Genomic DNA, 14,835 nt, shown 5'->3' with positions numbered 1-14,835 from the left:
GATTCAATGTTGAACTGTGAAGAACACACAGAAATAAATAAATAAATCCCGAGGGGGTCTGGGGGTCTTCCCCCAGAACACTTTCAATTAAATAGATGCCTTTTCTAGTATTCTAGTGCATTTAACACCATATTAGCACCAGATAATCCAAACTGGTTCTGTGAGATATAGCTCTGGCTCAATATAGATCAACATAAAAGTCATTGCAACGTTTTGCCAACCAGGAGGGCACTTAAACACACATTTTTACCACCCAAGTGGGCAGTTTAGTGTGTTTTGCCAACCAGGAGGGCAATTTAGCACGCGTTTTGGCACCCAAGAGGGCACTTTAGTGTACGTTTTGGCTCCAAAGAGGGCACTTCAGCACGCGTTTTGGCTCTCGAGGGCACTTTAACATGCATTTTAGCTCCCAAGAGGGCACTTTAGCACGCGTTTTTCAACAATTGGGCCATGAGGGGGGGGCGATCTACCCCCATGCACACCACTGCTCCTACCTATCTTTACTTCTGAGAGACTTTGCCACTCTAAAATTATCCTTTTTATACCCAGTCAAGTTGCAAATTAGTCTCCAGCTTTTTTCATTAGTCCCACTTGCATTTCAGGCCTTTTGTTGCCCCGTCCCTACTTTTTTGAGATGAGCTAATATTTTTCTTTAAATGGTAAATTATCTCAGTTTTAACCTTTGATTTCTTGTTTGTTCTACTGTGACTTAAATATGGGTTTTAGGAAATCTGCAAATCATTGAATTATGTTTTATCTACATTTTACACAGCGCCCCAACCTTTGTGGAATTGGGGTTTTATATTGACAATGTGAAACAATCACTTACAGGTAGGAGGCAACTCCAAAATTCAGTTAAATGTTGTGTTTTTCTCTGTGATACATTCAGAAATATGCAGGGCTGCATGTACAAAATGACTAACTGAAGTTACCCAGTCTACCTGTGTAAGTTGCCTCATTAAAGGGGACATATTTTACCCTTTTAAGACAAGTTTATATTGTTCTCAGAGGTCCCCAAAACATGCCTGTGAAGTTTATTGCTGAAAAAAAACACTCTAGTATTAGATTTTTGCATGTCTAAAATCCCCTCAGTTTGAGCCCTTCTCAGAATGAGCCGTTTCTGTGTCTGAGGCTTTAAATAGTAATTAGCTGATTCTGCCCCTGACCACACTCCTTGCAGGAAACAATGCAGCACTCCTGATGTTACAGACACTTTTATCTAAAGTTTAGGACCTGACTGGGATTCGGACCATCAATCTCCCGTACCGCATGGTAACCCACTGAGCTATCCAGCTGAGAAGATCAGTAGAGGAGGGCGGAACTTTCCTCCAAGTGGGGGAGGGCTGACCATACATGGGGGCGGGTGCTTATGCCCCATGTGAGGTCACTAGGTGCAAAATCTGAGAACGGCTTGTTTCAGCACAAATTTTCTGAAAGGTGGAGAAAGAGAGGGGGAGAGGGAATGGATTTTTCTGGTACTTAAGGGGATTGTGGACAGACCAGGGGCACATACTTGTGTTAGAAAAGCCAGAAAAAGTGATTTTTGCCTCATATGTCCCCTTTAAGGTTAACAATAATGGAGTTTCTCAGTAACAATTTCTTGGTTATGTTTTTATTTTGTATTAAATTAGAGGCCCTTTACTCCTTATTTGGCTACATGAAAGAAATGAGGAACTTCTGGTCAATCAAAAGTCACAACATCAACGACTGTAAGTAAATGAAAGTAGTTACAGACAATGGTTAAAAAAAAAATTTAAAAAAAAAGTTAAATTTTTCTTTACCACAAGTGTAAGACTACTACCCACTAAGCTTTCTACAAGCATGTAGTTACTGCAATAAAAAGGATAAAACATGATCATTTATGACCTTAATCAAATCCTGAATCAGACTTTGAGAGCTGATCTCTTCAGTATAACAATTAGAAATTGTTACAGGATCCAAATTGCATTCTCACTATTCTTAAAAAAGATCTGTCCTTTAAGATGGATTTATAAATCGTGAACCTGTTTAATACAATGCCAGACCAAATGATTAGTTGTGCATTAATTCATTTTTTACAAAGCGTACTTGCACTGATAAAGGAGGAATCAGTAGTCGCCCACAGGTCTAGTAAATCCTTCCTGTAGAAGCTCACAGTGCACCTCAGTAGGAGTTTGAAAATAACATCCAGTAACACTGCATATTGTGAATCATGTCAAGTTCTTCCTCCAGGAAATAATGGTGTGTGGTTCATCTGCTCCTCTCCAATACGTCATTGTTACCTCCCACAGTGTATTTTACAGGTATAAACAGGTATATACAGGTGTATATTCTCCAAAGGCTGAAAGGCAAGGAGATACCTGAATGGATGAAATCTAATAACAGAGTCTAACAATGAGGGTCGATATTTTCACACATATGTCACATACCTTGTGGAGCTGCCAGGCAGTCCCTCTACTTTTCCATCCCTGAATATTCTTACGGCGACTTTCTTGAGGTGAAGTATTAAAACCGAGCTTTGTGTGAGACAACTTCAATACTTGTTTGTTTATATTAATCTTTTCCAACAATCCTGTTAGAATCTGACATCAGCTGCCAACGCGCTGAGCCTGGAGCTGACACAAGGTTCATTTACAGATAAACACATTATCTGAGAGGAGACAGGAAGGGTTATTTTTCTCAAATTTTGTCAGGGTTGAGAACACTTGCTCGGGACAGAGGCCAATCCAACGACCGATGCCTTTTAACACAGTAAACATCTCTGCAACAATAAAACAGGAGATGAGAGAGTGAACAACGTGCAATCAGAGTCAAGGTCCATTTAACTGGGGAGCTGCACGGCCCTGCTGCTGAGGCTTATAAGTCATGACTCTGCACTCTTCACCCGGGCTTGTTTTGGAGAGGCTGCAAACCACTCCTGAATGCACATTCAGTAATCGAGGTTATTTCATTTCATTCAGTCTGTCTTGAGTCACCCTTTGCTCACATTCCCTTAATGTTACTCAGTTTACAATGTCCCTACTCGCCAAGGCTTTCCTTAAAGGTTACTGCTAGTTTTCAAGCTTTTATCTCCTTATTTACAGTATTCACCAAAGGTCCTCAAACATTTTCTTATCAAGCTGGTTGATGGTTAGTTATTTATGCAGTCATGTTATGTTTTTATCCTGACACTTTAACAACTGTATTATAATGAGCACACACTTAAATAACCTTGGGGCATTTGGGATTTTAAGAATTCCCTAATAGCATTTTTCTTCCAAACCTGATCTCCAAACCTGAAGCCTTCACTTTTTCCACTTAAGTGAGTCACATGTTTAAATCTCTATATTTTAAGGCTGGTTATACAATGGACCTCCATGTAGGTTATTTTCAGTCACATGATCCCAGTGACACTGGAATGCCTGATGGGGGGCAGAAAGTGGGGGACAGCCATTAGGAATGAATGGGACTAGAGGAAGGTTAATACTTTTCAGCTCTAAATAGATGTGTTTACTGCAAATGTCATCAGAAAATTCATATAAACATTAAGTGCACTATTCACAATTTAACCGATTTACCTGGAGTGGAAGTGATTACAACAGATCACAGGGTAGACAAATAGTCATTTTGTACATGTACTCCTGCAAATGTCTCAATGCATGAAGCCTCTTTTTAGCCTTCATACTTTAAAAAAGAATCATAAACCAAAGTACTATTCATATGGGACTACTTTAGCCTGTGGACCTCTGTAGTGCCCCCTGACATCAGTGTTGGATGCGGTGCATTCACACAGGATCGGCGGAAGTCTGTAATGTACTATCAGGCATTTCTGAAACATAACATGAGGGTGCTGCATGGCTGCAGAGACATAAAAATGCACGATGAATTTTCATTAAATAAATGCAATGTTGTGCACAACAGCTGATCAGACAGAGACAGAGAAGGAAAGTTAAGCATCCCTACCCTTAACGCTTAGAGCTTGTGCAGCATGGATCTGTGTTGCAGGCACACCCCTTTGTAAATTGCTTGGTAATTTTTTGAACTTTTTTTGAACATTTTCTAGTGAGCCCAGAACTTGGCTGACTATCCGGGCTGAGGACAGCGTCGTCGTATACAACAAGAAGTGACACTTTTTAGAAAAACATTAATAATTTTTGAACCATAAGTCATAGACACTTAATCTTTTTTTCCCTCTGAAAGCTGACCATTTTGCCGTTTGTTTGCTACCCTCTGTAAGGACACTGTTCTAACGAACCCGGAACTTTGGTGACTTTTCAGATTCTTTAAAGATAAAATCCACGGTGTTACATTGGATAATAAGTGTCTTTTTGTTCATTTTTAATCCATTTTCGATCATGTACTTTGCCTTTCTTTGGTGGGTAGCGCCATATTTGTTGAGGGTAATGTTTACATATAATGCATTGTGGGAGGGGCTGTCCTCCAAAAGCAAGATGTTGCGTCTCTACTGCCTAAAGGAATGGCACAAATTAATCTAACTGCAAAAAGCACATAGACTTTTTGGTATAAATGTAGATATATTGAAAAACTTTTTATTGTTTCCACTGTTTTGTCCCCAAGATTTGGGAGAACAAGTCTGTGCAAAGAAAATGCATAGTAACTATTGTTCACTGTGTGTTATCAATAAGAATCTTTTACTTTCAAATTCCAATATGTTTTTTTCTTTTGTCTTTAGAGTCCTATAACTTTTTTTCAAAATTCAAGTGACATTACTGTAGTAGATATATTCTTAAAGCTCAGATTGTCCTGAAAAAAAAAGATGTATAGAGCTTGACCATGCATCGCAGGATTGATGTTTTAAAAGCTTTTTAAGAAAAAACTCCAGAGGAGACATGATGGTGACTAAAATAGCTGTGAGCTCTAAGGGTTTATGTATGAGAAAGGGAGATGTCTAATGTTGAATTTGAACCTTTCCTGATACTTGTTACAGTTTTTATGCAGTTGATGCTCTGGATGTTGTTCTGTACTCTATAAATTTGGGATTGTTACACATCCCCAATGACCAACCTCATGTAGATCAGCTGTTGCAGCCTTACCACCGAATGTTGAGTGGCACATTTCAAATCATAATTTGTGTTATGCATGAAATGTACAGCTAGACGATACTGAAACAAGATACAAGATCAGTTTGGCTGTTCCAGGCTACACCGTGCAGCACCCAGAAAGGTCCTGCCCTGATGCAGGGCCCAAGCATGCCCACCCCACCTCCAAGCATGCCACAGTGATGTCACAGCGGTTCGTCATCATTCATGGATGACTCATAGACATGTTTAAGTAGCAATCACTACACCAAACTTTGTACCTCAGCTATTTAACCTCATTGAATCAAGTCATCATATCATCAGCTCAGCTGTGGTGGAAAAGCAAATCCCCTGCCACTCAGGGTTGCTGTGCAAAGTCAAACCAATCAGAGCAAAGCTGCTCAATGTAATGGAAACGTCCCACTGGAAAGATGGGGCATGGGTTTGGCACACGCCTGGATGATGGTCATCAGTGGTGAAGTGTCAAACCGGCACATACTCCTTACCCGATGAAAGATTATTGCACCATTGGATCGTCTTTAAAACTGCTATTTCAAGGCAAAAGAGTCGAAAGTCTACATGCCAGTGTACCAGTGTATACCTTCACAGAGGCGTTAGCTTGGCTGTAGCACTAAACAACCCATGAACACTGGGTTAATCCAGATCAAGTGTTGCCTTAAGATTGTATTGAATTGCCAAAAAAATTAGATGGCACATCTCAAGGGGTTTATGCATATTAAATTTAAACAGAGCATATGAAAGCAGAAGTGAGTTGAGCACAAAAAATATGAACAGTATCTAGAGGTGCAATAACTTTCAGTTTGCATGCATATGGTTTCATTTCTTTGCTGAATCCCTCCAGAGCTGATCTCCTCCAAATAGTATTCCTTCAAATAAACCTGCAAAATATTGCACTGTGGAATGTTTATATCAAACCAAATTGAGCCAGGCTCCCCTGCAGCAGGTAAGCGTCTTCACTGAGTGTCTCACCTCTTCCTCACATCTAACTAAATCTTTCTTTTGTATCCAGCAGTACATTTGCAAACCATCAAATGGGAGCGCTCAGTATGACCCAGGCAGGTTTTTTTAAACTAATGACTGATAGCGATGAGAACTAGCATGGTCAAAGAGTATTGATTTTCCTTTCAGGGCCTATTGCATCTTCTGTCATCCTATTCACTTAATCTCTCCCTCTGCCTCCGCTGCTCTCAATGCACGTCATGCCCATGGCTATCATTTGTCCACTTCTTTGGTGCTCAAATGGGGATTTCTGTGTTTGACAATTGATGTTCTTTGGCTATGCCCACTCCATTGTCTGCCTAGGCCACTGAGAAAACATAAAAACATCACAGGCTCTAAAATCAAGAGTGATTACCACCCAGGTCCGGCCTCCCTTTTCTTGTATAAAATGGTAAAGTGCAGGAGCCTAAAAGGGTTTTTTTTTTTTTTTCCTACACAGTTGTAAGGCCTCATTTTTCCCATTTCAGGTAAGAAAGGCTTGAAAGTGGATTTATTTATAAAGCTTTTATCAAATTATTCCCTTCAGTTTTTTAAATAGTTAAATTGAATGCCAGAGAGTAGTTTTCCCAATGACTCACAGTTATATCAACAGTATGAGACTGTGACTAGGACTATTTCCTCCAAAATAAGATATATAGAGAATTTCTTCCCCTCAAGAGAACACCATATGGTCATGATTGGACAGATACAACTAACTTTCTTTTCTCCATCTCTGAATTTGTTGTTTAGTCTTCTCACCCCAGTGATTTTCTTCTTGTAAATGACTTGTTGGCTAATTAAAAGCTTGTGGAAATAAGATAATTATATATAACTTCATCCAGAAGTGACAAAAGTGGATTATTTGATCTGTATGTGGATAAAGTGAGAGAATCATTAATTTTAACACTGAACAACACAGGTTTAGAGCATTCACAACCTACATTTCAGAGCACTTCTCAAATTTGACTTGTCAGTGGCAACAGTAAGATTGTTTTTACATACCTCCCTGGGCTTTATATTTCCTGTTTCACAAGAAAAATTATCACCAAGATAACATGAAAACAATGTAAAGGAATCCTACTGCAGACACTGTGGACATGAAAACCTTGGCCTTGAAAAGACGAGCCATATAATTGGCCTATGGCTAAGCCACGCCCCGTCCACTCACTTGGACAAACAATGAACATTCAGTGACAGACGCTATTGCAGGTATCACAGTAGGAGACGTTTCACTGGAGGCCATTAATGATTTTTGGAGACAGAAAGATCACATATCATCTAGAAGTCACCAAAAGGGTCTGAACTACGCACTGGAGGGATATATTAATCATTTTATTGTTGAGAAGGTCGATATAAAGCTTCAGTTACAAGCCATTTACAGGTCCCAGTGCAAACATGATAAACCGCATCTCATTGCCATCACAATCTCAGACCAGAAGATAGCGGATGAGCATCACAAGTACCACTGAAGTTAAGATTTTAGACTCAGAATATGAGAAAAATATAACAACCTTTTTACCATCTTTACCAAGAGTGTCTCTCCATTAGTTTGGTGCTAGAGTATTAACATTGAATCATTCAGCATAATGTTTGCCAACCTTTGTTATCTCGGCTTTTACAGATAAGTTCATGAAGCTAAGCTCCAGGAGTTAACATTAGTTTACCCAGAGCCCTTTGGACAACAGCTAACAATGATGTACGATCCCCAAAGTACAAAAACTAGAACAAAATAGTCCAATGAACTCCCAACAAACAACATGACACAAAGAACAACGCAGCTAGGAGCTAACGTTAGGCTAACTTTAGCTAACATTAGAGATGTTAAAAATAACTTTATATTTCTTTTCAGTAAAGTGACAATATGTAGCCTTGAATACAATGTTGGCTTACCTTAGAAAAGATGTAGACAGCCGTGTTAATTTTATCCACGTCGAGTTGATGTTGTGGTCTACCGCACAATTATATATCCAAAGAAGACACTTTTCTCGGTTTAGATGTGGCTTAGGGAAGGGTTAAAAAAAATACACTCTGTCGCCTCAGCCTCTCAGGATGCCTTGTGTTGGAGTCGCATGTACCCCATGAACACCGTTTGACTATTTTTAAACTTAAAATCTAAAAAAAAAACCTCATGAAACCCGACGAAAACTGACTTTTTCATATTCATTTCAATGGACGTCCAGGCAGCAGTTGTCCGAGTGTATAGAATGGCTATACACACTGTGATTGGCTCATTGTGTTTGAGGGCAGGACTTAGCCATAGGTCAATTCCCTCTTTTGCAACTTATGTTGACAAAGTTTGTGTACTAAAGGGATATTACGGTATTTTTGAAATTAGGTTGTAAATGTTACTTGGCAATAGTAGTGGCATAAGCCTTCTAGCTTGTCTAATTATCAGCCATTAGAAGAATAAAGCAATAGCCTTGAACTGACCTGGATGACAAATTTCCATTCAGCTTTTCTGGTCAGGGTCGGGTTTTCCAATTTATCTCTGGAAAGTTGAAGAAGGCGGAAGAAGACAGCCAGTAGCATACATCGCAAAATAGAGCTGTAATTGAAAATTGTGTCTTAACCTTGTAGAGTAATGAAAACAATGTCTAACCAAGTGTTCCCCCCCTTGGGGAAGTTTTGGGGACAACCAAAAGGATCTTTGATCTGAGGGTTTCTAGCCCAGGAGGGGTTAAGCCGGGGAACAGGTTTTTAACAACATATTTTACAATCTATGCGTAACCTTAATTGTAGGTATGCAAATGACTGTTGTAAACTGGAATATAAAAGAGCACTGGACGAAAGGTCCGGGGCCCATTCTGCCATGGCCACTCTGTGGTCATGGTTGGTGTGTCTACTTGCAGGTGTCAAAATAAATCCAGAAATTTTCCCCTGCTGATGGTTGTTGGTGTCTTAATTTTCCTGTCTTTTTAGAAATTCCCACCACAGTGCCAAACAAAGAGGCTTTCTGGGTGAAAAATAAAACGCTTCGAAAATTTTAAACATAGTGTATGATTGCACCAGCATTGTTTTTTGGCCCATCAGGCATTTCGATATAGAAGTATGGTGTAAAAATGTGATGGAAACACTTTTTTCTGCATTTACAAGTCACAGGACGTGACATATGGTGTCACATGACCAGTCACTTGAGACAACATGGCGTGGTACGTGTGGACTGAAGTGGAGACGAGATCCTGTCATCATACTTACACCCTTATACATGGCTTTTGCCATACGTACGGACTTTGCCCCTGAACTATCATCCGTTGCTTTTGTCTTTTGTTCAAAATTATCAAGACAACTGCCGTAGATGTAACCAAATCCGTACCAACACGCAGCAGGTTTTGAGCGTCAAGCTTCCCTGCAGCGGATTCATGGGAGATTAGATTTTAAAACTCCCTTTAATGGATACGCATTCAAATTCTATTTTTAATTTTAATCTCAGTCTTAGTCTTTAGATTAAATGCATTTTAGTTTTAGTCACATTTTAGTAATTTCTATACTTAATAGTTTTGGTCAATGAATACTCAAAAACATTTTAGTCTAGATTTAGTCCACAAAAAGTCTTCACATTTTAGCCTTAACTTTTAGCTTGGCATTACCATGGATATCAGGCTGTTCCCTCAGATCAATTCCTTCTAAAGCCAGCAGCATGTACTCTGTAGCTGACCTCCTCTTGTATCCATATATCTGATGATGGAAAATTGTTGTGGCTTGCTGGTTTTATATCAGGTTGTACGACTGTGCTATTGAAAACCAGAACCTAAAAATGAAAAATAAAAAGAGAATACCAAACCTGTTGTCTGCTCTTTCCCAAATATTATACTCGAAAAACACTGTCTCCTTTTATTTCTCACTCTGTTGCTATTTGTGTGTTCCACCCTCTCTTTTTATCCCTTCATCTTTTTGCTTCTCTCCGTTTCTACTTCTGTGCTTCTCTCTCTGTTTGCATCAATACTGGCATGTGAACTCGTGGTGAACTGTTGCATTTTCCGGACGGATTCAAATAAAACAAAAAACGAAATACAGGTCGTCACCCAACCTTACAGACGACTGAAAAGAAACTATCTCTGCTGCTGTCTGAAAGTCATGCCGTCTACCTCCTACTATTGTTTCTACTCTCATACATAAAAAGTAATATCCAAGGCAGTCATGTTTGAAATTTTACACTGGATTTATTTCCTTTGAAATAATAAAAAATGAAGTTGCAGGTCAGTTTATTTGTGAAGAATGTGACAAAGGACTAAACAGCACATAAAAAATGCATCAAATGTAGACAACAAAGCTTTATGCAGACAGCGAGAAGTCTGCAAAGTAAAGATTCTGACCAGTGTGAACTGCTGCTGCTTTTATGTGCATCACTGACCTTCTAGCAGTGACTCATCTGCAGGCAATTATGGATGGAAGCAATTACAGACTGAATTATGGCGCTTGAGAACACGATAGAGTTTGTCAGGATTTGAAATGGAATAAAGGTACCGATCTACCTCTTGCATTATAATTTAAAGCGCATTGTGTTTACATGAATTATGATGTGCTTGGAACAAATATGCAGGGAACCTGGGGTAGAAAGGGTGAAGCCGACCTAGGCCCATACCTTTGGGGCCCCTGTAGAACTGATACTAAAAATACCAAAATATCTTTAACACTGGACCAGCCATCAGTGGTCAGTACTCCTCCTCGGTTCTAATCCCTTTAACACTAAGACCCCCAACGTTCTTGCAACATCCTCCAAACATGGAACAACGACGTTCAGGAATGATTCCATTGTGCTCAGGAGGACATCAAAAATAGCAGGATATAGTCTAGATAGGGTAACAAAGCCTTTTGGGATAGCGAAACCATGGTGAGAGCCATTATCCACAAATGGACCTTCCCAGGAGTGGCAAGCCTACCTTTTGTGCATATTTGTCAGACTTAAATGTTTCAGATTATCAAACTTATTTGATATTAGACAAAGATAACCTAATTAAATACAAAAATACAGTTTTTAAATAATGATTTCATTTATTAATGGAAAAAAGCCATCCAAACCTGCGTGGTCCTGTGAGGAAAAGTCATTGCCCCCTTAATGTACTAACTGGTTGTGCCACTCATGGTGGCAACAACTGCAAGCAAGTGTTTGGAAAGTGTGAAAGTGTGGCGGAATTGTTTAAATTTAGCCACACTGGAGGGTGTCTGAGCATAAATAGCCTGTTTAAGATCATGCCAAAGCATTTCAATCAGATGTCAGTCTAGACTTTGACAAGTCCACTCCAAAACCAACATTTTGTTTTCTTTAAGCCATTCAGAGGTGGATTTGCAAGTATTATTCGGTCCATTGTCCTGCTGCATAACCCAAGTGCGCTCGAGCTTGAGGTCATGAACTGATGATTCATTCTCTGTCAGGTCTTTTTTGGAGAGCAGAATCCATTGTTCCATCTACTACAGCAAGCAGCAAAAGCAGCCCCAGACCATCACACTACCACCACCATGTTTGACTGTTGGTCTAAAACAATGTGTTAGTTCTACGTATGCCAGATGTAACAGGACACACACCTTTATATACCAGTAATATCAGTAATGAATGCAGAATGGTTCACAAAGTCTGTAATGATAATAATAATGACAGTATTTTACCTAAAAAGCATATTTCCATCTTATCCCAGGTGTCCGACTTCCCTGAGGAGCAGCTCTTGGTGGCCGTGTTTCCTGGCGTTCCTACAGCAGCTGAGCTCTTTCTGCTACCTCACAAGAACCAATCAGAGGGCAAGAAAAAGAAAGAGGAGGAGCTTGAACAGGTATGTGGCTTGCGATTCCTTTTCATATGCAAAAATGAGGGCTTTCAGTCTGTGTTAATCACAATGCTCTTTTGGCCTTTTAGATGCACCTTAATTTATCTTCCATAGAAAGGCAGCAGGTTGATACTACTCACCGTAGCATCTGCTCACACACTGATGGAAAATAATGACTCTACTGAGGTGATGACTGTCTCATTTTGTTTTAAAAGATGCCAAAGAGCCTGGGATAAAAGTCTGATAGTGTCAGGAATTAAGGATGACCATCTCACAATGTGACAACTGCTACAACCTACGTCTGCTAACCAACCACTAGGAAAGTAGCAAGAAATAACATAACAATAAATGTGGCACTGGTGCCAGCAAACATACAAGTTAGCATTAGAATGGATGCAATACCAAATACAGAAGTTTGTGGGACTCCAACAAGGAGGAAAATCTTGATCTCAGATGTTTTTCTTAACAATTACAACGGCTTCATTGTTGCTTTGCTTCATTATTTACCCCAGCACTGGTGGCATAAAATGGATGACATTTATTTCTTGCATATCGATGTACGTTGTTGCCTGTGATTCAGCTGCAATTAGTAGGAGTTGTCATCATACAGTCTGCACACAAAAACTTTATGTTAATTCATGTTTAGCAGTGTAGTATGCCAGAAACTTATACAATTGCTAAAAATGCACTGTCTGTAGGGGGCTTAAGTCAATGTTTTTTAACCATTTTCCTTCAGAAAAGCTGAGCCAAGGACGGCCATCACTGCAGCCCTCCATTGATCTGAGTGTTAAGGCAGAGTGGCTAGATGGAAGCCTGGCTTTTATTTGGGGCTTTTTTGCAAACTCCAAGTGGGCTTTTGTGCATTTTGCATGGAGGAGTGGCTTCTGTCTAGCCACTCTGCCATAAGCCCAGATTGGTGGAGGGCTGCAGTGATGGTTTTCCTTCTGAAACCTTGTCCCATCTCCACACAGGATCTCTGGAGCTCAGTCAGAGTGACCATTCGGGTTCTTGGTCACCTCTCTTACTAAGGCCCTTCTCCTCTGATTGCTCATTTTGTCTGGTGACCAGCTCTTGGAAGAGTCCTGGTTGTGCTAAACTTCTTCCATATGAGAATTATGGATGCTACTGTGCTCTTGGGAAACTTCAGTGCAGCAGAATATTTTGTAGCTTTCCCCAGATCTGCACCTTGCAACAATCCTGTCTTGGAGCTCTGCAGGCAGTTCCTTTGACCTCATGGCTTGCCCTGATATCATTGTCAGAGGCCTTCTGAAGACAGATGTGTGCTTTTCCAAATCATGCCTAATCAGTTTACTCCAGTCAAGATGTGGGAACATCTTGGCAATGATCCAGAGAAATGGGAGGAACCTGGGCGCAGTTTACAGTGTAGTTACAAAGAGTTTGAATACTTATGCCAATGTGATATTTCAGTTTTGTATTTTTAATAAATTTGCATATATTTCTAAAATTCTGAAAGAAAAAAATACATCTAAATTGTAGCATCAGGCTGAAACATAACAGAATTGAAAACAAGTGCAGGGGGTCTGAATACTTTGTGAATGCACTGTATTTAACTCATAAATATAAGAGTTGATAACATAAATGGCAAATATTGGACTTCATTTGATCACTTAACACACTTTTGAAAGCTGCTTCATATTGTCAATATAGATTTTTTTGTGTTTTAAAGTGGAAAATAGTTCAATTAAATAGTGGTTGAAATGGCTATACATTGAAAAATATCACTTGACAGCCCCCGAAAAATATGAAAAATCATGTCAGTTATGTAAAAAAGCACATAAATGTTCTTTTTTGTGTGTTTACAGGCATCTGATATAATCGTAAGTGCCCTGAACCAAAATCTGGTGGAGTTCGAGCTGAAGCCTGGTGTGAGGGTGATTGTGTACAACACACAGTTAACACTGGGTAAGAATCATTTACTCTGACTGGTTTCAAAACTGCCCTCCAGTTATCCACCATTCCATTTACTTGGACGGCTGATTTGAGCGTGCCCTTGCATTTTCTATTTTTCATTTAGAAGTGCAGAGAAATTTGCTCTAATCACCATGTTTTGACAACAAGGATTTTTCTTTGGTCCACCAATTAAAATTCCTGTCAGTCTGCCTCCATCCCAGGCGAGCAAACACGAGGGGAATTATCGGGTGGGGTTTGATTTTAAGTGGAGCTCCTTGAGATGAGGGATCTTTTATGCCTGCCATCAAAAACTGAACATCTGTTCTATTCCTTTTATAGCCATCCAACCACAAAATGAGTGTTACACTGAGTATAATTATGTTGATTATTTAGTCCTTGAGAAGGAGCAGCATACAATTTCAGGGCAGGAGCAGAATCCCAAATTTCTGGAAGAGTCAGCAGCACTGTTCAGCTTTGTGGTGTTGGAAATAGGAGGTTGGCGGATGTTTGTGAAAAGAAAAGTATGCTGCTGCCCAAAAAAAAAAATCAAAATGTTGTTATAAATATGAAATCAATGCTGCATTCATGGAGGCACATCGATTATAAATGTGGCTGCTTGTCTGAAAAACTTTTTTCTTGGCTTGGGCCTCAGTAACTCCCATGGTTCAGTGCTGGACAGATCTTAGGTTGTATTCATTGCTTGGCTGGTTTCATTAGGCGTGCAGTCTCTGGAGGCACACAGTTGTCTGCAGCTCAAAGTGCCAGGTTTAACAGCCTGGCATGTGCTGCTCTGCAACGTTCGCTTCTGTGCTGCACTCTAATGACATCACAGGTGTACACAGCTGGATCCCTCTTTTTATTCCACCCTCCAAGAAAAGGTCTAAAAAGCCTTCAAGCTCCTTGAGAAAGGTCAACATTGTACGCATCGCCGCATCTGAGCTGATGGGCTCGGGAGTAGCGCAGTAACATGGTGAACTGCAGTGTGGTTCCCTTACAATGGAGGACATTAATGCACTCCTCAAAGTAATGAGACCAAGTGTGACATTAATCATAGTGAGGGCTTGTTTGGTCGGGTTCTTGTTTGAAATAAATGCATGTGCAGTCGACTATTTCAAATCCAACAGAAATGTTGGAATTATCTGCTGTCAGCATCCTCTCAGTCCAGCTAT

At 39.9% G+C, this 14,835-nt stretch overlaps 1 protein-coding gene across 3 annotated transcripts in view; it reads left to right on the top strand.

Moving 5' to 3' along the window:
• sorcs3 (sortilin related VPS10 domain containing receptor 3) overlaps nucleotides 1-14,835 on the top strand; it is a 463,686-nt gene that overhangs the window by 435,445 nt on the left and 13,406 nt on the right. For all 3 annotated transcript variants that reach the window (XM_041785632.1, XM_041785633.1, XM_041785634.1), the window contains 2 exons: nucleotides 11,630-11,761; nucleotides 13,579-13,678. In XM_041785632.1, coding sequence (XP_041641566.1) covers nucleotides 11,630-11,761; nucleotides 13,579-13,678 — 232 coding nt within the window. The remainder of the gene's footprint in view (nucleotides 1-11,629; nucleotides 11,762-13,578; nucleotides 13,679-14,835) is intronic.

Source organism: Cheilinus undulatus, linkage group 4 (genome assembly GCF_018320785.1).
Source record: "Cheilinus undulatus linkage group 4, ASM1832078v1, whole genome shotgun sequence".
Classification (NCBI taxonomy): domain Eukaryota; kingdom Metazoa; phylum Chordata; class Actinopteri; order Labriformes; family Labridae; genus Cheilinus; species Cheilinus undulatus.
The sequence above is the reverse complement of the archived record's forward strand: the minus strand, read 5'-3'. Positions and strand labels throughout refer to the sequence as shown.